Source organism: Siniperca chuatsi, linkage group LG1, assembly GCF_020085105.1.
Source record: "Siniperca chuatsi isolate FFG_IHB_CAS linkage group LG1, ASM2008510v1, whole genome shotgun sequence".
Taxonomy (NCBI): Eukaryota; Metazoa; Chordata; class Actinopteri; order Centrarchiformes; family Sinipercidae; genus Siniperca; species Siniperca chuatsi.
Genome location: NC_058042.1, coordinates 31,683,086 through 31,707,494, shown reverse-complemented (window position 1 = coordinate 31,707,494; position 24,409 = coordinate 31,683,086). Strand labels below are relative to the sequence as shown.

At 40.4% G+C, this 24,409-nt stretch overlaps 1 protein-coding gene across 9 annotated transcripts in view; it reads left to right on the top strand.

Moving 5' to 3' along the window:
* Positions 1-1,583: 1,583 nt before the first annotated feature.
* The window catches only part of dpy19l3 (dpy-19 like C-mannosyltransferase 3), an 81,703-nt gene continuing 58,877 nt past the window's right edge, over positions 1,584-24,409 (top strand). Inside the window, exons 1-11 of one of the 9 annotated variants that reach the window (XM_044168036.1) lie at positions 1,584-2,172; positions 2,553-2,656; positions 2,827-2,953; positions 4,969-5,096; positions 13,572-13,662; positions 16,941-17,062; positions 17,624-17,769; positions 20,006-20,129; positions 20,330-20,464; positions 21,654-21,785; positions 23,855-23,956. In XM_044168036.1, the coding sequence (XP_044023971.1) occupies positions 2,836-2,953; positions 4,969-5,096; positions 13,572-13,662; positions 16,941-17,062; positions 17,624-17,769; positions 20,006-20,129; positions 20,330-20,464; positions 21,654-21,785; positions 23,855-23,956 (1,098 nt within the window). In that variant the 5' untranslated portion in view covers positions 1,584-2,172; positions 2,553-2,656; positions 2,827-2,835. Of the gene's footprint in view, positions 2,173-2,552; positions 2,657-2,826; positions 2,954-4,968; positions 5,097-9,818; positions 11,219-13,571; positions 13,663-16,940; positions 17,063-17,623; positions 17,770-20,005; positions 20,130-20,329; positions 20,465-21,653; positions 21,786-23,854; positions 23,957-24,409 lie in introns of those variants that run through there. The other 8 variants (XM_044168125.1, XM_044168024.1, XM_044168299.1 and 5 more) reach the window with 8 other exon arrangements.

The window sequence follows — 24,409 nt, the reverse complement described above, 5'->3', positions numbered from 1 at the left end:
CTGTATCTTTAAAAGTTAAGATAGATCATATTTTTGATATATTTCTTAGACGATTGTACAAGCAATTGTGGTGTGCTGCTCAAAACTTAAACTGTTATCAAACCAGACACCAAGATTCCTTTCAGCAGGCTTAATGTGTTCCAATAGGGAACCAGCAGATGGCAGAATTTGTTTTGCCATGTGCTGGGACCCAGTGACAAGGACCGCTGTTTTGTTTGAGTTCAGCTGAAGGAAATTTTTTGACGTCCAGTTTTTGACATCAAATGTGAATGGTTTAGCTCATTAGTGGGCTCCTAATGTGGTGCAAAAAAGTAGACAATTATTAATGATAATCATTGTGAAGGGGTGTTCAGCCCATATCAATAACATACCAAACTAATCATAGCTAACACATAGCTATTGTGAGATTCAGAAATGAGACTAAGACTCATGTTTTCAAATGATAGTAGGTCTACGTTAAATGCGTGTTTGAAACTTTAATGACCCCATGATGTGAAGTTACCATACCTTGTTCTTACTGTGTTATTAAAGAGTAAAAGGTGGAGAAGAGTGGACACTTGATAATCCATTCTGTACACATTGTTCTTACTGTCTAATGATATAGTAAAAAAGGGGAGTAAGATCAACACATACCTTGTTCTTACTGTGTAATTAAAGAGTAAAAATGGGAGAACAGTCAAGATGTTTTATAACTGTCTGCATACATTTTTCTTATTGTGTAGTTAAAAGAAAGAAAAATAAATACTAGGTTTCTCTGTACCTTGTTAAACATTCAAGATTAGCTCTGTTTGGTCCACCTTCATCTGTGTTATATTATTACATTACTGTATTATGTTAGTTTTTCATCCTTTGATGACAGGCATCCCATAGCTGTGCACTTGAGAAAGGTAAGTTTCTTTTCTACTCCAGCCTATTATGAGCTGCTGCAGCTGGATGAACATGCCTGCCAGGAGCAAATTTTCAAAATTATAGACTCATTTCTTGATTTGTTCTTATTCCAAATCATACAATAAAGTAGAAGACACAGGCACAATAAATCCCTGGAGTGCGGGTGTAGCTTGCCTGCTAAAAACACACCTGTAAGAAATTAAGAGCCCCTCTGTTGGGGCAACCTTGCTTCACAACTGCCATGAGCAAAGGGCAAAAGCATTTGTTTTTATTGTACTTTATCCATTGGTATATTATGTTTTGGTAGCACATCACAACTGTGAAATACGTTAAACCATAATTACTTAATAGGTACCACAGGATGTCATTGTTGTCAACTGTTCAGCTCTGTTTGCCAGCAGCCTATAGGCCTACTGTACCCTGTAGGTACCCAGTATTTACAAAAATACTTACAGTACAATTCATTTCCTCTAAAATGCCCAATTGTTATTCCATTGTTCCCCATAGTCTGGTTTTCTTGCGCTGTACCTACATTTAAGTACCAGTAGGAGTACCATATAAGTATTTTATATGTACTGATTCATACAACGAAACTACACTATACATTTAAAAAAAAGCAGCTTTATTAAATCTCTGATGCCATATGTTCCATCATTTTAGAGGGCAAATTTACAGTTAGTAAGTCCACACACACATTCTAGGGTTATTGGGATCCTTGACAAAAAAGAGACATTAATTCAGACTGAGGTCTTCCAATGAGATGCATGCTATCCTTTTAAACACTCTTCTTGATTTGTTTGGTATCTTGGTGTCCTCTATTTCTTGTTCTGCCATATTATCAGATATCCTTCAGTAGGCTATAGCAAACGTAAAACAAGCAGAACTGTTTTCGTGTTTAACTGAAGTAGTAGCTACTAGGTAAGACTCCACTCCTTTCCCATCTCTTCTCTTCTACTAGCCGTCGACGTTAACCCATCAAGAGAGATTACTTCTGTCTCCTCCAGCGCGTGCGCTTAAAACTCCTGCGTTTTACAAAAGCGATTTTCCTACGCTTTTATTTTGAAGGCAGGCTCTCCGGTATTGTGTGTGTGTGTGTGTGTTCCGGTATTGTCCTGTGGTTCAACCCTGTGCGGTAGCTGACCGATGAATTAACGGGAGGGAGAGAAAAAAAAAAGAGGAGAGAGCTGAAAGAGCTAGGGAAATAGAGAGAGAGAAAGAGGGAGAGAGAGGGGGAGGTAGAGGAGAGCTGTCGGACCGTCCTACCAGTCGCTGCTGTAGTGGAGGGTGAGGCTCGTAAATGTTCCGTTGGCGCAAATCGTATTCGTCTTTGTCGCTGTCAAGACAGAAAGAAAATCTGGCGTCCATAACGGGACTGCGCCTTTATGCAAAACGCACATTCATTATAATTATACGGCTGTAGTAGTATGTCCGTGCTACACAATATGAGTTTAAACCTACCTCCTCGTACTTGATGATATTCTGTGCCTCTTCATTACTAATAACCCATATATTTTATTAGGGACTTCTACGTTTACTGTTGTGTTTGGTTTAGTTTATCACCCGGCTTAAATACCGTAGAATTATTGTAACGTTAGTTTTCCAGTGATGTGATTGCTGTCGGTGTCGATAGATGGGATGTGATGTTTCACGTTATTTTCTGGCAGCGACGTGAGCAGGAAATGCCGCCGTAAGCAGGCCTGTCCACCCTATCAGTGTTTGACTCAATGAAAGGCTACAGACCGTGAACGGGGAAACATCAGTGGTGCAGGTTCTTGTTTGTTTTGGCTCAGACTGCAGTAGTGCACAGGCTGTGTGTGTGTGTGTGTGTGTGTGTTAAGGGTTCATGCCTGTGTGTATGGGTGTCTTCACTTGGTGTCAGTTCATGCGTTATTATCTGTGTAGTTAATCAGGCACGCCCCCCCCCCTGTCTTGTTGCAGTGTTTAAACATGACAGCCGTGCGTCAGAGGAAGGGCAGCAAGGGGAGGGAGCCCCCTCTTGCTGCAGAGTTTCAGTCCCAACAGTCCAACTGTTGCACCGATCATCATCCAGAGAAGGCCTTGCACGGTGAGTGAACCATACTCCCACCCAGCTGATGTTCGTACAGTTGTAGGCAGCAGCAGCAGTATGGCCTAGTGACTGCAGAAAGCACCCTTTGATTGAGGGGTGAGCATGGTTGGCAGCAATCCACCCTGCTGAAAGTGTCCTTGAGCCAGATCCAGCTCCAGGGTCAGTGTTCTTTATCTGACCCTGACCTCTGACCTGCAGTGGGTGTATAATGCGAAGGAAAGTTCTCATTGGGGTTTTAATGAAAGGCCATGTTTTCATAATGCTTACACCTATTGTGCCCACGCATATGCAGTCACGATTGCTTGTGTTGCATCCTCAGAGGACATCAGGCATAGTGAACTGACATTTTGTAAGTTTTTTTCTGCATTTCACCGATTCAAATGTTAATGTCATTTACATTCTATGAGTAACCTGCATTTCACTAGTATCCACTGAACAAAAACCCACCTGGTTTGCATGTTGACTCAGTGGCTTATTGCAGCACTTGAACACAATGCAGCCAACATACTGTAAATGTGTTTTACCTGCTATGACAAATCAAAATGTTTGTTGTGAAAAAGGTCTAATACTTCACAATGTAGTGACTGAAGGGGAACAATTGGACATTTCTACAGCAGACAGTTTGACTTGTCATTGTAGGAAGAGCACAGGTGTTATTCATAACATTAACAATGGCTCTGTTATATTGTCCCAGTAAGCCATGACAGTGTGACAGTGAAACTGCCAGTATGCTCAGTGTTTCCTCTAGGATTTTTTTCAGCAGCGGAGGGAAAGGGTTTTGTTGTACCTGGGTGGTTAGTCTCTAATTTGTCAATAAACATAACCATTCATGCAACAATGAGTTCAACATTTCAAACGTTACTGTAGCACGTCAACCTTTTTTTAATGTCCCGCCCCATCCAGGCTGTGATTGGTCGGTTCACGAAAAGTGACAATGACGAGCGCATCGACTTTATGAAAAGTTGAACGTGTTTCAACAAAAGGCACCCGATATAGCTAAATAGGCAGCCAAACTCAAATCTTGCTTATTTTATTCCTATTGTCTTCTGTCTCACGGCTTCAGCTGCAAAACCTTGACCAACAGTTGAACAGGTATTGAGGATCTTGAGGAGGAGGATGTGGGCTGATGCATAATCAAAGTGGGACGACGAAGCATCTCTCTTGCTCTTGTTTTTGTATAATGGGCTGTTCGATGGCCTGTCCGACTGTGCTCTGCCCTGTTTGTCACTCTGCCTGAGGAGAAAATGTTGAACTCACGCTGTTTGGTTGTCATGACTTCGCACGTGATTGACATCCTATTGCTCATCCTCAAACTAGAGAGAGAGAGTGGACGATTGTTCGTTTGAGTTCAGTGGAGCGGAGAGCTCTGCAGAGTTGGGACTTCATGACATTTCATAAAATTCTAAAGCAGCGGCGGCAATAACGGAAACACTGATGCTTCTTCAGAAGTGCTTGTTGGATGGTCGAATAGGAAACCCCTGATTGTGCATCAGCCCATTTCTGAGCTGTACTGAGGTGAAAAAGGAACCAGAGTTTGAACTTCTGTCTCTCAAATTCTTTTTTTTCATTCTTGACGCAACTATTTCTGTCACCTTTCATGTGAACAACCAAGTGCAACACTATGAATGCCCTCCGGGAGAGACTGTCTGAAAATGCGCGCTGTTCTCCCCATATTTAAATATATCGAGTCTCCAGTGTGGCCATTCAAAACAGGTATAAACAATTGATTTCTGACGTGTTTGTCAGAACAGTTCTAGTTCTGTTCCTGCGTAACCCAACGTTGAGCCAGCATGCACAATACCAGGACCCTGAAACTGAAGCAGCTAAATGGAATTCAGCCGTCATTAATTGTATTATTTTGACCTTTGCTTTTCTTACTGTGGCATCTCAAAGTGTCTTCTGTGCAAAAGCCCTGTATGGAAAAAATTAATTATGTTATGTTGGCTGTTTTTAAAGGGTATTAGAATTTCACTTGACAGCAACAACTTAATGTCATGTTAATGTTCCTGCAGGTGATTGGTCATGGGGGGCAATAATCTGGACATCAGTTGGTTGGTCTGTGTCTGTTGGTCTTGGCCTGCTGTGCTGTATCTACATGGCCACACTACATGAGAACGACCTGTGGTTCTCCAACATCAAGGTAAAGGCCCTTCACTGTTACAATCTTTAGGTCAAGTATATTTTTTCCTTAAAATCTTGTTGATGCTGATAGTGAAGTTCCTCTTTGCTTTGCCATGTTTACAGCAGTGCTCCTATTGGTCACGTTATGGAATTTGTTGTGGAAGGCAAAATCAATTCTGACATGCTAGTCTCTCTGTCGCGAAGTCGCGAGGCATCCCAAATGCGGCGGCGGCTGTCGTCCACTATGATACACTACATGGGATAAAATGATCAATTGTTGCGCCCGACGCCCTATGTGTGTCAGGTCGGGCTATTATCGGGCTGATACCGTGCAGTCTCAACCCAGCATTACTGGGACACTTGAATAGAACAGAGCCGTTGTTAATGTTACTACCTGTGCTTTTTCTACTACAACAAGTCAGATGTCTGCAGCGAAAAAAGCCTGTTGCAGGAACAGCAGTGACACTGCAGGCAGCAGTCAGCTATTAAATATCAGCCTGTTAAACTGTTATGCGGTCGCTGTCATTGTCTTAATGTTTCGAACAGACCAACATCAACTCAAGCACCTAGTCTCATTTGTAATCTCTCGACCTGAGCCGTCAAAAGACAGTCAGCCAGTGATGGAGGTTGAACAGTGTAGTCAGTGTAGAAAAGTTGACAATTTCTAAAAGCTGAGCTTAATATCTGATGATATTATTGACCTTGATGTAGCCTACAGTTCAGACGTAGTTTTAGAGGTTTTTTCGACAAATGCTTGTAATTGCATGAGACCAGTTCAAAGTTGCAATTAGTAATAATCAAATCACAAAATATTAGAGCGGAATGATCCAGTATCACAATATTTGCTCTTTTTCTAATGCAATGAGTCAACAATTAAAAAAGGAGCAAACATACCAGACCAACTGCTGAAGGATGCCAAAAGTGGATGGAATTGTATAACATTAACGTTAGGAAGGCATGAATTGGCAACAGGGATCACATTTTGAAGAAGGACATTTTTTTAAATAACTGAGACTCATTGTATGTATTGTAATTCCTAATACACATGAAGACACTAGCAATTAAGATTGGGTTTTAGATAGTGTTCCACAAGTTACTGTATGTAATATTTGCCTCTAGCAGGGCAAATGTAAATTGGCAGATTTTGTTACTTTCTCTTTATACCAGGATGGAGCAAATTAGTGGTGCTGTTTACTAGAGTTTGTGAATGTTAACAACTGGTAAATGTTAAAAAATATTTATGGCGAATGTGACGACTCGTTGCCAAGCCCTTTGTCCGCCATCACGTACCACGGTGCATATGAAAATGTCTCAGTGGTTTAAACGAACTGGCTGTACGTCTCACTGACAATTTCACGCCAAGTATTGCCACTGAGTTCGTGCCAGACCAGGAAGAAGATCTGCGAATGTTGGAAACACATTTGACATCCATGTGTAAGATTCATCAACCACATTGCAGATGTGGATATTAACAGATGGAAAATGTCTCCCGGTTTTAACATTTAAAAGCAAAAAAATTCCACACACATTTTCTGCTTATCTCAAGAGGAAATGTAGCTTTAACATAAGTGCCAATCAGCCACGTCCCCTCATCCAGGTTTCTCCGTAAAATGGCATGCAACATAAACGCTTCATCCTGAAATGGGATGATTGTTTTTCCATGCACTGCAGAGGATTGACTTTCAGGCCCGTTAAATGAACCACATGAAGTCCTGAAACACCAGGGCGACTGGTGGTTACACAGTCCTTTTTATAGTCTGTTCAGTGTTCTACAGCAACAGAACATTGTGCCCTGCCAGATATGATGTAATTTTTTAAATCCCTCTTCCAAAGCTTCACCAACATTCTGGTTCAGACTGAAATATACATAGCAGATTTGGATCTTGTTGACATGGCAGGGCAGATCGCTCTGTCAGACTCATAACTGGGGCAAAATGTAAATGAACACTGTTGCTGTTTGTTTTTTTTCTCAGTTAGCGGTGCAGTAATAGTCATTTGTTTTGATAGATGTATCAGTCAACCGAGCCAAGGAATGCAGGTCACTTTGATGTAGCCTGGTTTAGTCTCATGTTGTGCATATGATGTCACGATACTCTAGTATGAATTTTTGTATAAAAATTGTTCTGAAGGTTTTAACCATGGCTTGGGGTGTAAAGTTTGACTGCTATGTATCAGAAAACCGATACAACAGTCAGAGATATGGCTACATCAATACAAACTACAGTTCCGACCCAAAATATGAAATAAATATAAAATCAATATGGCTGTCCAAAACTAATCTCTTTTTGTGTGCTCCTTGCTCCTGTTCCTGTAATGTGTGTGCGTGTGTGTGTGTGTGTGTGTGTGCTTACGGTAAGGTTACTGTGAAGAAAAACCTACCTGAAGAGAGTAACGCTAGCGTTAGCAGCTAGCGCCAAAAGCACACTGTCCCCGGACTCCCCGAAGGCAAATAACTGAAGCCATAAGTGCTTGTATTTACAATACCATGCGATCATATAGCATCACATTGTATCCTGTTGTGTACCTAGATTTGTATCAAATCCTTTCAGTGGGATGGATACTGTAAACATCACTAACCATAGCAAAACTCCCCTTGGTGCCATAAATGATCCTTCCATGATCAAATAGTTCTACAAAGGACATTTATTTAGGTAGAGTGTATACAATCAGAATGTACTTTAAATTCATAAATATGTCTTAATTGGGATAAGTTTATGTACTTTAGCTAATTAAGCTAACTACACATGATAATAGGTATTAAAGAGATAGTGAGAGGCTGAAGATGTAACACTGGCGAGTTCAGGTTTCTCAGAATCTGCTAGAAAGTTTGAGTTTCACAGTTTGGTGGGAGCTGTTCTCTGCCCACGGGGAGTGATGAATCAAAATTAGAGTCATACCAGATAGCAGAGTTTCATCAGATTTTGTAGAAGCACTATTCGAATCACAGAATAGACTTTTCTTTTTTGTGTAGAACAGAGGAGAGAGTGAAGAATCAAACAAAACAACTGAGCAGGCCGACCCTCAGAAATCTACGGCTCAGAATTAGTCTCATCTGTCGGCAGTAACTCGCAGTGCCAGCCAGGTGCTTCATCTGTTTCTCATGCAAATGTGCAATGCGCCTTGACATAGAGGCAATCTGCACAGGATAATTTGTGAGTTTGTGTCACAGAGAGACAAAACAAACAGAATCCGTACGGACATAGTTTGTGGTCCTGTGCTGTTTTTTTCTGTATGCGTGTTCGTGTGAAGGGAAGAGGCAGACAGATGCTTTCATTCATAATAAATGCAGGTCACTTTACAGGCCTGGCGAACATTTCCCTGAAATGTTCCCACATAAGTAGGCTCCTGGCTGACATCATCACACATCGCACGCATGCTGTGTGTGGGTGTGGGTGTGCGTGTGTGTATGAAGTGTTTCCTTCTGTTAATGCTATCAAAGCCTCTGTCTAAGACTATGTTTAAACAGAGCCAGCTAAATCTGAAAATGCTGTTTACATGTGAAAACAACGTGGGTCTACATTCAGTGATGTTGTTAGGTTTTCAACGTAGCGAGTCCCCAGAACCCACAGGTGGTCATTTGAGTGGGTCCCAGGGAAATTGAGTGGGTCCCCAATAAAATTTGTGTTTGTTGACAAATTGTGGCGTGAAACTTGTGTTTGATGTTATATGGTTAGAATTATGGTTATTAATGTATGTTGAAAATGTATCTGGAAATTAAATTAATAAAATCCCAAATCTGTAAATACACTGCAGACACACAGCAGCTGACAGAAAGAGGTCATATTATACGAAGAAATATTAGTTATTTCTGGTTGAATAAATGTTAAAAAGGGAAGCTAAAGGGCAACGAGAATGCTGAGCTTTCAAGTTTCATCAGGAGTCAGGGGCAACCATTTACTGCACACTGCTGTTAGAAACTGAGTCCAATTAGCTGTTAATTAGCCTGATCAGCCACCACCAATCAATACAAACAAACATTATTAGACTGTAAACCATTAAACAAACCAATAACTAACCGCAGTCAACATCAGACAACCTTATCATAATTTAGCAGTTACCTAGTGTTTCTGAAGTGGTGACAAAACATAAAAAAATGTAGGCTACATACAGTATTAGCAGTTTGAATTAAACTGAAGCTCCCTGCGCGCTCTGGGAAAAATATTACGCCAAACTCCCTTTAAGAAATATGACATATTAACAATTTCTTACATGCCCGCAAAAACATATAGGCTAACTCTAGAAAACGCAAGATAAAAGCCGTCATATGTCGGCAGTCTTATCAATTTGTTGGACGTTCTTTGACACACAGCTAAATTAAGCTTGACAGTCTGCTACGGAGCAGGATTTTCCTTTATCCACCTTGATGCAATACCCCCCCTGTAGTGTGTGTTTTGCTATATTGACATTTACAATGGGTGATCGCAGAGAGGACAAGATGCAACCGACAGTTGTCCTCTTAACTTTATTAGAGCACATCCCTCGAATGTGTCTGAGTAGGCATTTGTTTTTGTTTTTCCAAAAGTTTGCAATGCCAGCGTTTAGAGGGGAGGAAGGGCCAAAATGGAAGGGAAAAGATTCATTTTCATATTTAGCTGGCTTAGTATGGATATACTCTAAATCCTAAGTCCACATGCAGCACATGCTACAGTGTTCAGCAAAAAAACACACATGCACTTTTCTAAGCCGCAGCAAATGGTGGTAGTGTACAGCTAACACACCGTTCAGGCGCCTGAGGCTATGCCAGCTGATGCTGCAGTCTGACCTTACCTTGAACTGCTTGCTGTTGCTCTCTCAGCTAGTTGAGATGATGTGTTTAATTTTCTACTTTCTTGAATTCATGAGGTGTGAAGTCATGCCCGCGTCGGTCCCAGTGCCGAGTGGAGTTTATTTCAGACATGTGCTCACAGCTTGATGCTGGTTCCAGATCCACAAACCCTCTGACAAATGTTCCCCGTATTTTCCGAAAGATGTTCCAACATGTTCCCCTTGCTGCTCCCCACCCCCACCCTATCTTATTCTTTTCCTGTGTGCATGTGTGTTTTTATAGACAAGAGGTCACCAGTAGTCAACTCTCTTTTCTTTCCCTCCCTCTGGCTGCTCCAGTTATCTACAGCCCATCCTGTTGTTCGCAGACTTACTGTGGCTCAGTCTTTATGTTTGCTTTTCTCTTCATACGTAGGAGCTGATTTCTTGAGAAAGATCGCTTTTTGTTTTGAAGTGTGAGTTCAGGGGAGGCAGAGGTCGGGCTGTGTTTAGGCTCTGGAAGACATAAAGCAGAGGGAAGACGAAGCAAGGCCAATTCTGGAAAGACCCTTGCTTGGATTCTTCAAGTACCACATCAGAGAGTTACTCAAAGACCCACAAAGAGGAAACGGTAACAGAGAGAAGAGGATCGGTGCTTTCTGAGAAGTGAACTAGCTTTCAGGATAATGAGCAATGTGTGAACTTGTTAACTAGGTCTATTCTCTTTGACCTTAATTTAAACTGAGGATTAGCCATCTCATCAGAGTTCTTGGTGAAAAGCCAAGGCTTGTTTTGCCTCGAGGAAACTCAAAAGAAGGATTGGGAAGGAAACTAGCTGCTCATTCCCTCAGAGAAAGCTTTTGCATATTTCCTTTGGCAAGGAAATTGAAGCGATTAAAAAGCTAATTTATTTGGACCAACTTCAAGAAAAAAAAGCACACTGCATTTACAGTTGTTGCTTCAATGCATTTGGATCAGTTCTATAGCTCAACCCAGGAGCATGCTGTTTATCTACCTGGATTCAGCTCATCAAAGGATCCAAAAATTTATTGATAATCTCCATCTTCTCAGGCAATGGAGCTTCGTAAGAGAGTTAAGCTGAGGGAGCGCAAACATAATTTGGGTCTTTCACAAAATGCACCGGCTGAAGGGACATGCAGCAGTAACATGATCTGGGGGACAGAAAAGTCTAATGCCATACATGAGGGGGGTACAGGGGAGGTTTCTCTGCTTGGAGGATCTGGTACTTGTTCCGGTTCAGGCATTCTATCCCGGTGGCCTTGGCGACAGTGTGTTTCCATGGCAGCGGGGCTGGTATTGGCTGGGCTACTGGCGCTGACTCAGGCCTGGTGCGTCAACAGCATACACGAGAATCTGCTGTGGTTCTCTCAGCTCACGGTAGGTGTTATGAGACTGTTTTAATTTGAAAGTTTAATTAACCAGCCACATTGCAGACAAGCTCTCTCACAATAACAACCTGCAGTGTGAGTTCCAAGGGTTTAGTCGGTAACACGGTGCAAATAAAAACGGTCTCACCCCTCTGCAGTCCAATCTCAACTCACAGTAGGAGTTAATCTGGTGAGGATAATTTTTTTTCTAACTTCCATTGTTCTCCTTGTTGTTGTGAGCAGCCATGCTACACGTATCCCTGCCCCTTCTTCATTTTGATTGGTCAGTCAATCAGGGAATATCCTATAAAACTGAATACATATTTATATTCATTTCTTTGTGTTCACTTTTGCAGAACTAAAGCAGATTTACCTGAAACGAAAAGTGCATAGTGCCTCCTTTTTAAACACACAGCACATGTCATCGTTGACATGTGATCTGGGTTGTCAAGCAATTGCAGGGTTGGTGGTTCAGTCCCCAGCTTCTTCTTGTCCCGTCCACATGTCCCAGTGTCCTTGAGCAAGACACTGGATCCCAAATTTCTCCTGATGACCAGCACAGCGCCATCAATGTGTGAGTGTGTGTTAAAAGGTGAATGAGTATTGAATATAATTGCAGCCCATTTATTAATGTCATTAATTGGCAAAAAACAGAACTGTCAGAAATCTGAACAGTTCCAGAGTTTAGAGATGTCTGTAAGAATCGCTAATATTGGTATTAATAATGCATTCAAAGAGCATGAGGATATAGGTGGCGCTATGATGGGAGTTGTACATTGTCCCACCCTAATAGGTGCAACAAAATGAATTAGAGATTCAGGGCGATGTCAGTCAAGCAGCGTCTGTACATGCTCACTATGTCGTGGGAAAGAGTCTTTTTTTAATTTTATTTTTATTAGACAAGCAAAAAGTGACATAAACATATAATGGACAGACATACAGACAATAGCAAAGTAGCTACGATGATGAATGCGATGATATGATAGGAGAGAGAGTTGAGATTAGGTTAGATTCATTATTATTAATAATAGATTGTGGGCGGCTGTGGCTTAGTGGTAGAGCGGGTCATCCACCAATCAGAAGGTCGGCGGTACTGAACCCCAAATTGCTCCCCAGGGCTGTGCCTGAGTGTGTGTGAATGATTAGTTAGTGTCTTTGGACTGATGAGCGGTTAGCATCTGCCATCAGTGTGTGAATATGTGTGAATGGGGTGAATGTGATACTGGATGTAGTGTATGAAGCACTTTGAGTGGTCGGAAGACTAGAAAGGCGCTGCACAAGTACAATCCATTAAGTATGTGTTGGTAATGTGTGTGTGTGTGCATGTTTTATGGAGTTTGTATGAGAGGCGGTGTATCCGTGTTCAATGATCCTTAAGTGTGTAGAGTAAGGCATGTGTGGCGGGGAAAAAGAAGAGGGACATAGTGTCAATGTTATAGTGATAATAAATTATGATGTAACGACAGTATCATTATAATAATATAATAATGAAATAATACGATAATATTATAATAGTCACTATATACAGTATAATATAATAACAACCATTATAATAATTACATTTATACAGCAATGAGGAGTGAGGCCAGACCAGGCCCCCCAGCCGGGCCCCCAGCAACACAACCGGAAGCCGACCCCTCAATTCAGCCATCCATTCTGCTTAAGTCATGGATATGTGGCTGTAGGGGTGGGGCTACAGGCTACAAAGGGAGCTTTTATGGAAGAATATGGAATATTTTATATACAAAGTGTATTTGAATGTTGCTTTATGGTGGCTTTGTCATGCAAGTGGAGATCAGTAGGGCTGTTCCCTCTTATTCATTTAGTCGACGAATCAGTTGTTAGGATTTTAGTAGACTAAGAAATGTTGTGTGTGTTATTTGTTTTTATGAGGGATGAGCTATTACTCATAAGTCATTACTGTAAAAAGAGCACATAAATGGCATCGTAATAATACTCAGAAATATGCATTTTAATAATCTCATCACATATGTATCACTATAGTCAAATAATTTCTTTTTAGTCAAGCACAGCTTTAAAAACTATTTACAAACTGAATATGATAGATTGATGATTGACTTAATATTCTGCAGCTGGTTGTTCACTGTTTGCTCACTGTTTTTACCCTCCAGTGGAACAGTAATCATGCATGGCGAGCAGAAAATCTCCTGGGAAGACATCCTTCAAGCACACACACACACTGTTACCTGTCGTATTGTTCCTGTTGAGGATTACAAGTGTATTAGCTGCTTTGCCTCTATCCTCCACATTTCTGTCACGTCTTGCCAGAATGTCTGTTTTTCATATTATAGAGAACAGAAGTGCTTGGTTTCATACCACCAAATTCCCCCCTTTGCTTTCAGGAAGTGGAGCGGGAGATCTCCTTTCGGACAGAGTGTGGACTGTACTACTCCTACTACAAGCAAATGTTGCAGGCCCCATCCATACAGGAAGGTATACACTACATTTATGGTGATTTCATTTTGATGTATATACTGTATATCACACCAATATCGGCGTTTTATTTAATTTATCAAATATCAGACAGTCCATCTATGTTATCCTTGATTTTATGAGTCTAAGCTAAACGACTGTATTTAGAGAGACTACAACACACTCAGCCAACGACTCTGCTTCTGTCTGGAGATCACCAACTACAAACCTAAGCCTCACTGACACTGACTCTCATACCCACCCAACCCCCGCTTATAGTTCTGAGTATAGAACTCATACTGTAAACTTTTGCACATTCCCATGTAAATATTTTGCACATTGCACAAACTGTAATTTAAACAACATATTGTACATTCTTTATTTTCTTATATTTTTTATATTCTTTAATATCTTATTGTCCTTTTTATATTATATATATGATTCTTGACCTGCAGTACTTGCTTTAACTTTCTTTATATTTTTACTATGTTTATTGTTAGGCACCAAAATACCAAAGCAAATTCCTTGTATGTGTAGACCTACTTGGCAATAATGGCCGATTCTGATTCTAATTGACTCTTTGCTAAACCCTTCACCAAAACAGCGATAACAAGGCACGGGAGGCCTGTGAAGCTTTGGTTTTCTCCACATCCTGCAGCAATGTGCACAGGGCTTTAGTAAGTGAGATACTCTGTATCTAAAGAGTTTAGAGGGTGGTGTCTTTTCTAGCCTAAACTAGACAATGGCAGTATACAATCACATAACCCAGCAAGTCATGGATATTTTGATAATTGTTTTTGTGGGAAACGATTATAGTTACTGAAACATGGTCTAAATATCATTGATTGGCCAATCTTGACAAAAGTTAAATTCTTTACCATGGATAGAGACACCCGATAGCTGTCTCTACCCACTCGTACAAGGAGGAAGAAACTTTTTCCAACCAGGCCAAACAAATACACTGCGGTTTCTCATGACGCACGGTCTGGTTTGAGGGAAATTAGTCTAATTATTTTGTTCCCATTATCATGTAAAATTCCTACATGGGAACGGGCTGACCTCGCTTTTTGTCTCGCTCTGTGTTCACTTCTTTTCCTGCCACAGTAAAATGTCGTGAGATGCAGAAACTACAGTAGTTTGAATGTTAATGGTAAGGGAGGGATGAAAAAAATATAGGGATGGAAGGAAGGATAGGAGTGGTGGCATAAGGAAGAAATGAGAAAATAAAAGGTTGATGTGGGAAAGGAAATTTAGTGAGGTGGGAGAAAGTAATCATGGATGGAAAGAGGCGTGAATGGATAAAAGGCAGGAAAGAGACAGAAGCAGGGATGAGAGAAAAGGATAAAGGAGGTAAGAGGAATCAAATTGAGGAAGGAAAGGACAGAGGGAAGGAGGAAAGAAAAGGGATAAAGCAAAAATGATGAAAAATAAAGGGATAAAAATTAATGAATGAAGTGGGTAGTTTGTGTGGGTGGTAATGTGTACTTGGTTTATGGAAAACAGTGCTGGTTTTTATGGTCTTACATGGATCAAGAACACAACAGTGATCAGGCTGACACATCCTAGCCTGCAGCAGAAACTCAGCTCTATGCTGCTACTTTGGTGTCACACTTTGTTTCAGTCAAACCAAATACATAGTAATGATACTGCAGCCAGTGCCCAATTTGGAATAGTGACACCAGTGTGTGTTTGAGCTCATATAATGTCAGTACCAGTGTTTTTTCATGGCATGATAATGCCATTGTTAAAGGATAATGCTGGTTTATTACAACTTGAGTCTTATTTTAGTAGTTTTTGCCATGATTCATATCTGTAATAATACCATTTTACTCACCAGAGTAATTGCTGAGATAGAGCAGTGCAGAGACATCGTTGAAAAGAAGTTAGACACGGCAAGAAACACGAGAGGCCTGACGTTCATGGTCAAATCTGGAACAACTGTTGACTTGTGTAAAACATGTTTGTCATCTGACTGCTCATATACCTTTCTCTGTTGGTCTTTGTTGTACCAGTGTTGCCATGTTCCCAGATTTCAGCAATTACTTTGGTGAGCACAATGTTATCACAACTGATAGAAATAATGTCCAACACTACAAAAACAAGACCCGAGTTGCAAAAAAACTAATTATCTTGCAATCTTGCAATAACTGATTTTTTTGGCCACTTGGGGGCAGTGGAAACAAGCTGTGAACACAACACTGATGTATTATCAGCATTTAAGGTGATACGGTGAACTTGTTAGCAAACAGTTGCCTATTGACACATCCAGCAGATATGGAGCAGTATTAGCATTCATTTGGAGTCGTGTTTGCGGCAACATGCCAAACATAAGACCAATATTTACTTTCCTTTCAGCTTTGGTGTGTTATCTCTTGAGGAAAATATTTGGCTTTTTAGCTGCTAAATGCTCCACTGTGTTCACCACCTAGTCAGTAACTTTGTCTGTCTGCTGATTCATGCTGGGCAGGTACTGAACAGTGGGGATTTAAGAGAGATGAGAGTGGATCTGGTGAAAGTTGATCAGAACAGTAAAGTTGCAACCTGAAAGATGCTAAAACACTGTCGAACTGAGGGGAACTGCAGAGTGGGGAAATAATTCTCTGTGGGTTCTTCACTAGAATGCAGCAGAATGACGTAGTCAGTAGTGATCCATTGTTAATATACAATAAAAATATTGCCTATAGCGGCTTTAAAGCTTCTTTGGAAAACTTTCTCAAACTCATGCAGGATTTCCTGCAGGAAATTGGGGTGTTATGCAGAGATAGTATCCCACCCAGTTCCTGACGTATCTCTTCTCATGGACTAAAAAATAGCCACAGTCAGTTAAATATATTTGCTGTTTGCTGTGTGAAATGTTAATGTTTTATTTCATAAACAAATGTAAAAATGAGGTAGCCCACATCTGCTATAAAACACTGCGGGAAACTGTGTTTATAGTCAGTTATTGCTAGGAAGGTTTTTGAGGAAAAGCAGCACAACAGTGCTTACTTTTTTAAATTCAGCAAAGGAAGTGATGTTTGAGGGCTTTCAAGGTTGAATGCACTGATGGGTTCAGACATCCATTGTGCTTTCAGCAATTAAGGAATGAAATTCAAGCAGAACAGTCTGTGGTTTTACTGGTTGATAGAAATTTCAAACACTGTTAATGTCCCTTAATAGCACTATAAAGGTGAGCTTTGAGAAACATTCATGCCCCTTCCTCCCTGGTTGTCACAAAGCCAATAATAATCATCAGTCTATGTCACTGTGAAGAAAGGGTGGCATTTTTAAAGTGTGCGTGTTTGGGTTTGTGTTCCTAGGGCTCTCAGATTTAATCCATGACAACTTGACAGAATCCAAGAGGACCATTAATCTTCTACAGCGAATGAATATCTACCAGGAGGTCTTTCTCAGTGTTCTCTACAGATTGTTGCCCATACAGGTAACACATCACTCAGCTGTCAGCTGTTTACAATAGGCTCGTAAAACACAAAAGATTAAGAGTAATGACTGCCACTATTACAAAATGATTGACTGTCTCTGTGACTTTTCTTGTCATAAGGCATTCTCGTTGTGTGAAAAATGTCAAAATAATATCACACTCCAATATTTTGAAAAACATATATTTTTTCTTTTGTCATTGTTATTAACCAAGATACTCTTACTATTATGAATGAGAGTCATATTAGGAGACTGTCAGGCATTTGAGGTGCTGTGGCATTTTACATTTTGGTCTTTTTAGCTGACATGACTTGGCACACTTGAAGTTGTCACACTGGTGAAAAGGTTTCTGTATTGGCATATCAATTAACTGAGAAACAGCTACTTAGCTTCCTCAGCGATCTCACGGTGACAAGAATGGCAGGAAGTGAAATATCAGACCAAACTTTGAAAATGCCACAGTGTTCCTGAGTGCCGAGTCAGTCGCTGTCACTGTAGTCAACTCTCTGTGTGTTCATTTACAGCGCCTAATGAACTAATGGTTTCTGTGTGTGTGGTCCAGTTGTATCTGGAGCCAGTGTATTTCTACATTTACACAGTGTTCTCGCTCCAAGCGGTGTATGTGATCGCTCTGTACCTCACAGCATGGCTCCTGTCTGGTTCCTGGCAGGCTGGTACGCTCACCGGGGTCTGGTACATCCTCAACAGGTGGGCAATAAATGTGGATTCATGTGTGTGCATGAGAAAGGGGGAGAGTGTTATGCGCCTTTCAGACATGTACTTGACTCTGTAAATATTATGACAATTTTACATGTTAGCATAAGATGGGGGTTTCCAGATGAATCCTCATTTAAGCTTTGCATTGTTTGAAACCACAAAGCCTCTCAATTCTATCTGCGTAAGCCATTTTAGATTCCAATATCACTGTAACAACAGTTGCTTATTTTGTGACAGGAGTGCATACAAAACAAAACAGTAAAATAAAAAAATGGCACAATGTTCTCGTGCGCACGTGCATGGCGCCTTCAAATAATAACAGTTTAAAAATGTTTTGAAAATACATTCACAAGTTTTCCATCATTGTTGCAGTCATGTTGGTGGATTAGTGGATTAGTTCAGTTCCAGTGTCGCCATTTTGAGTGAATAATGTCAAATAATGTCACTTTTTCCCCATTTTCATTCCAGTTGTGCATCTTTTAGTCTCAAGATATGTGTCAACAAATGATCCATGCTCTCTCCAACATATATGATGTTTATGTAACTGCTTACTTTACACCCTGGGTGTGATTAAAAAACAAACAGATTTGAAGAACAGAGAATTCCATCCTTGTCCTTGAATTGGTGAATGCGTGGTGTATTTTTTTACATGTTTTTCTGATCGCTATTTGAAATCTCAATATTAATCTCTCTTTCCCATTTCTTTTTTATATATTTAGTTGAGTGTTTATCATTAGTGATCAACCCTTGATATTGTTCTGAAATAATTTATTTCCTTGTATGCTTTGATTATTAGTTGGATCACATTATTTACTTCCATGGAGGAATCTGGCTTAATTTCCTTCTTGTAGTAATCCCTTAGTTGTATATATGTGTAGAATTCACGTGTCCCCAAATCATATTTTTGTCTCAGATTCTGGAAAAAACTCCAGCTCTCCTTTTACCAAGGCACACCAAGCTGTGATAACTTTTTCTGCCCATTGTTTAAATCAGCAAGTCATGCTAAAAGGATGAAAATCCAGCAAAGCGCTTTACCTACAAACTATCATAAGAGCAGAATATGAATTTAATGAGATTTTGTTACTGTAGCGTCTTGGACGCTGTTGGACTGTGTGAATCAGGCAGCAGAATTCTGTGTGTCATATTCAGTAAATGACAAAACTTTATTGGATCCTTAGTGACGTGGTCTCATGTAGTGTGAACGGAACAGAAGTGACAGAAATGAGACTGTCACTCTGGAAATTGGCAAGTTTCTGTGTTATTTTGCAGTAACAGTAACATTTCTTTAGGTGAAATCCAACAAAGACAGTCTTCTTTGAAAGCACCAGCCAAAAAACATATAATAATAATAATAATAATAATAATAATAAAAAACTTTATTTATATAGCACCTTTCATACAGGCAGAGTAACTCAAAGTGCTACATTTTCAACTGTTTAAACATTTTCACAGAGCTTGCATCTCTTATAGCCTTGGGTAAGGAATTCCAAAGTTTTGGTGCATATTTAAAAAAAGGCTGAGATGTCGATTTTCTTATTTGTGTGATAGTCTGTAAATTAAAAAAAACGACAGCAGAGGATGTAAGAGGTCGTGAAGGATTATATAACAACAAAGAATTAGTAGGCCGGTCCCAAATCATTAAGAGCCTCGTAAATAAAATAAAAGAACTTTAAAATCAGTCCTAAAAGACACTGGGAGCCAATGTAGGTTAGCTAAAACTGGGGTGATATGCTCTCTCTTTCTTGTTCTAGTTAAAAGCAGCAGAGTTCTGAATTAATTATAGTTTATCAATGAATTGTTTTGGGAGACCGGTGAAAAGAGCATTACAGGAGTCTAATCTGTTTGAAATTTAAAGCATGTAACTCCCTGTAAAAACTGCAACTTGTTGTTTTTGAATTTCTGGTTGTGAGCGCATTAAATAAACAAGATAACGTGTTAATTAGTCAAATGTAGCGGTTGTTGGCAGAGCCAGGCTAGCTCTTTATGTGAGTGGTATCAATATTGTCATCTAAAACTCTGCACCAAAAAAACAAAACAAAAAGGAATAAGCGTATTTCCCTAAATGTCGAACAATTCCTTTAACAGACTGTGGTTGTTTTGCCCCATCAACACACAAACCACAGGACGTTGCAAACAGACAAAAAGTCAGAGCAGTATGCTTCACATGGATTTCCACCATCCACCTGTCTCTCCATCCCTCCTTCACTCCCTCTTTCCCTCCTATCAGGGTAGATACCACTCGTGTGGAGTTCACCATCTCCCTCAGAGAGAACTGGTCTTTGCCCTTCCTAGCGCTGCAGGTCACCGCTATCACCTGTTATCTCAGACCTCAGCTCACCGCCTTACAGCAGGTACACACAAACCCACACTAAATCAAAGCTAGTGACCATCCTCACCACATAGATTGGCCTTGACCTGGCACACCCAACCCATCCGTTCAATAATCAATAAAGAGCTAGCAGCACAGCAGGAATGAGTATTCATGCCATTAGTATCCATCCAGTTCAAGTATCTAACCCCAGTGTGTTTGTGTGTGTGTTTCCCTCCTCAGAAGGTGATGGTGTGGTTGATGTATGTGACAACGTTCTGTTTCTGTCTGACGTGGCAGTTCAACCAGTTCATCCTTCTTGTTCAGGCTCTCATCATATACACCCTGGACTGTGTCGACTTCTTAACAACAACACAGGTATGGCTACGAGAAGGACCAGATACTTAAAGGGTCAGTTCCACGGATGTATTATAAGAACTGGATACCGGACCCCAAAATGGCGGCCATTCAGCTGAAAGAAAATTGTCCGCCGAGCACATAAGCCCAAAACGTTTTCTAGCTTCTGGGTTTATTTCAAGTTGCACTGCCCACTGCACATACAAATTAGTGTTTCTAATGTGTTACCCTGTCCCGACTGTGCAGTCCCACTCGGTCCATAGCCTTGTCTAGGTTCTGAGACAGTTATACAAAAAAGCCTTCATGGTTTAAAAATACAAAGAGTTATTACTGACCTTGTTTGCTCGAGGTGTCCTGTCAACTGTTATAGATGTCTCTTTTATAATGGTGGTTCACCCAAATTACAAAAAAGCAGCGTTTTCTAACTTACTGCTAGTGGTATCTAGTCATGTACATAGTTTTGCTTTTATTTGCTCAGGTCAACTATTCTGAGATTTATGCCTTCGCTTCAATACAATGGAGGTAAATGGAATTGTAAAAAAAAAAGTAAAGCTTGACATTTGAATTCGAAAGAGGATAAAACTGTTTTTGGACGTTTGTAGAAACAGCATCTAAGCCTAAAGTTATTAATAACTTAGCCTACTCAGAACGCTTCTTTGTCACTTTTTCGACCCGCCTGCCCGAACCCGTGATATTTTCTAGAAAGTTCACCCGAACCCGCCCAACTTGCGGGTCACCCCGTGGTACCTGCAGGTTATGGGTCGACCCGCTCATCACTACTAGATACTCTTAGCTGTCTTTCTTTCATGGGTCTAGTTGTGGTGACGGCAAACGACCAGACTGTCAAAACTCACAGCAGCAAGTACCTTTAGTCCTGTAACCTCAGAACTCCGTCACGACTTCTTCTCACTTCTCACTCGTTGTTGTATTTTTGCCACTGTTGGAAGGTTATACATTATACACTATACACTTATGGACGTATGGTTCCCTTGCTGGTGTCTGCTGTCATGTGACATGGAGGATGCTGGCTGATATCAAACAAGTAATGGCTTAAGTTTGCCTACATTTTGGAATTCACCACCTTTCAGAGCAACATTTCAGAGCCACAGGTGGTAAGTGGTCAATACTCGAAACATAGGTGTTGGGCTGACATCATCACACATTACCTACCCAAACTGTTCCATAGCACTATGTCTGTGTGTTTCTCTAGGTGACCACGCTGTACCTTGTTCAAGTGAGTGGTCTGTTGAGTGTGTGGCTCCTCCAGTTCTGTAACTCCATGATACTGGGATCACTGGTCCTGAGCTTCATCGTAGCCGCACTCTTCATCAGACACTGCCAGGTCAGTGTGTGTGTGTGTGTGTGTGTGTGTGTGTGTGTGTGTGTGTGTGTGTGATGGATACAGAGAATAAAAGTGAGAGTTTGAGGTCAGAAAAGGGAATTGGGAACATAGAGAAATAATATAACACTGTTAGTGTATCAAAGTCACACGGAGAGAGATCCAGACAGTTATGGTAGCTTGTTTACAAAACACAGATGGAAGATTAACCTTCGTTTTGGTTGACGTGAAGAGGCCTGTGCTGCAGTCATCTTTTGCAGAAGATAATTCCAATTTGTATGCTGGAGACATATTTTCCTGTCAGATCTAAATGTAATTTAATTAAATCACATCTTATCACAGCAGCAATTACAGAAACATTTAATGTGACAGGATGACAGTGGAATGGAGAGAAAGATGGAGGAAGGTTGAGAATCAGAAGTGGGAGAGAAAGATTTTATTTCTGGCTTTAAATAATTTGTGTACAGAAACTACATATTGTACTTATGAAATGTTTCATTAAAAACAGACATGTATAAACCATTCTAATATGTTGTAGAGGTGTGGACTCCAGTCAGACTCCAACTATGAGTCTGATGACTTTAGACCCAACTTGGACTTTAATACCAGCGGCTCGTGACTTTAACCTTTTGACTTGGAATGACTTCATATCCTAACATAAAATGTATATTATTAAAAAGGACAGCATATCAACTCTTCATTTTCCTGACAACAGATTGAATCAATCCGACAGTTGCAAAAGCAAGAGGGAAAGTTGCATTTAGCAATGCAGACACGCACATTAGGGCAAAACAAAATTCAAGTAAACAAACTTCTAAGTTTTGTCTTTCGCCGGTTTAAATATAAAACTTCTTCGACAGCAGATCTTATCAGCTGTAGCTAATTAATGTTAATGGTCAAAATGAAACTTTTGGCTGCTGGTTAATGTGCAGGCTGGTGTCTGTACTCAGCCAAAAAATCATTTGTGAGATAAAAGAAGCATCACTCTGTAAAATTACTCCAATATCACAAGTGTACGGTGTGTTTTTGTAGTTCAACAAGAATCTTCACAATATTCACATCAATTTCAGTTGTCGGAATCTCCCAGTTAAACTTTCATTCATATCATTCATATGATCAACTTAATTCTGGATCATGACCTTTGAACAAGAGAACAATAAAAAGTACGGACCTAATTTATATCATCAGTTTTATTATTTTTTTTAAACTTTTGTTACAAATGTTGAAAGCTGAAGACATGGATTCAATAAAGGATTCAACATTAGATTCAGATTTGATAATATTATATCAAACCCCAACCCTATTTTATAATTCTAGGTGGTATTTGCATTGTGCTTCCCTCTCCCCTCCCCCCTTCTCTCTCTCTCTGGCTCTCTCTCAAAAACCCCTCTCTCTCTCACTCTCTCTCACTTTCTCTCTCTCTCTCAAAACCAAACACGGCAGCGGCGGATGGCCGCCCACCATTGAGTCTGGTTCTGTCCAAGGTTTCTGCCTGTTAAAGGTTTTTCCTTGCCACTGTCGCCAAATGCTTGCTCATGGTGGGATTTGTTGGGTCTCTGTAAATAATATTATAAAGAGTCCAGTCTAGACCTGCTCTATTGGAAAAGTGCAATGAGATAACTTCTGTTATGAATTGGCACTATATAAATAAAATTGAATGGAATTGAAAATTTAACCCAAGTCACTGGAATAACATACCAAGGTACCTGATCATTTTACTTTTAAATGTTATGAATTTGTTTTGAAAAGCATTCATTGTTTCTGTAAATTTACTAAACTAACTTACTACTTACTTGTGACTTGCAAAACAATACTTTGTCCCACCTCTGGGTTAAAATGTATAAAGTGGCGTATTAGTTTGTAAAATGTATTATTTGAAAATGTTATGTAAGCCATGGCAGACAGTGTTGGCATTTAATGTCTAGATTAATAGAGAGATGCATGTACCTAACACAGTGTGTGTGAAAGTGAAGCTGTATGGGTCTGCTTTCCTCAAATTTCTAAATGTAAAACTGCATTGAGAATATAAAAGCTGTATTGACTAATCTAATTGTTGCTGTCTGCTCATGCAGTCTGGTCTGAAGACAGGAAGCCTGTTGGTTCGTCTGGGCAAACTGGTTCTCCACAGTGCCATGGTTCTCCTCCTCACCTTCACCATCAACTACCTTGCCAAGGTGCCTTGCTCCCATCCTTCCTTCCTCATTCTCTGCTCTCCTTATCCTTTCCTTCCTTTTTCTGCTTTTCTCCTCTTCACCTATCGCCTTGTGTGTTTTCCTTTTATTTTTCCCCTCCTTTCCTATCCCCAGCCCCTTTTCTCTCCATATCTCCTCGCCTGTCTGCTCTTTTATTTTCTCTTTTTGTTCTCTGCATCTCTCCTCCCCCCTCCTTCCTCTACTCCTCCCTTCCCTCTCTTACTGCTGCTTCACCCCCTTGTCTTTCCTCTTTTTCACTACACTCTCCCACCTCCCTCTGCTGCAGCCCTCCTCTCCTCCTTCTCCTCATCTATCTAAAACGCATAGGTATGATGTGAGGTCACCATATGATCTCAGCTTGGTTTATTTACTTCATACATCTCAGCATGCTGATCTTTAGCCTTGACAAGATGACCTTATCTGTGTGTGTGTGTG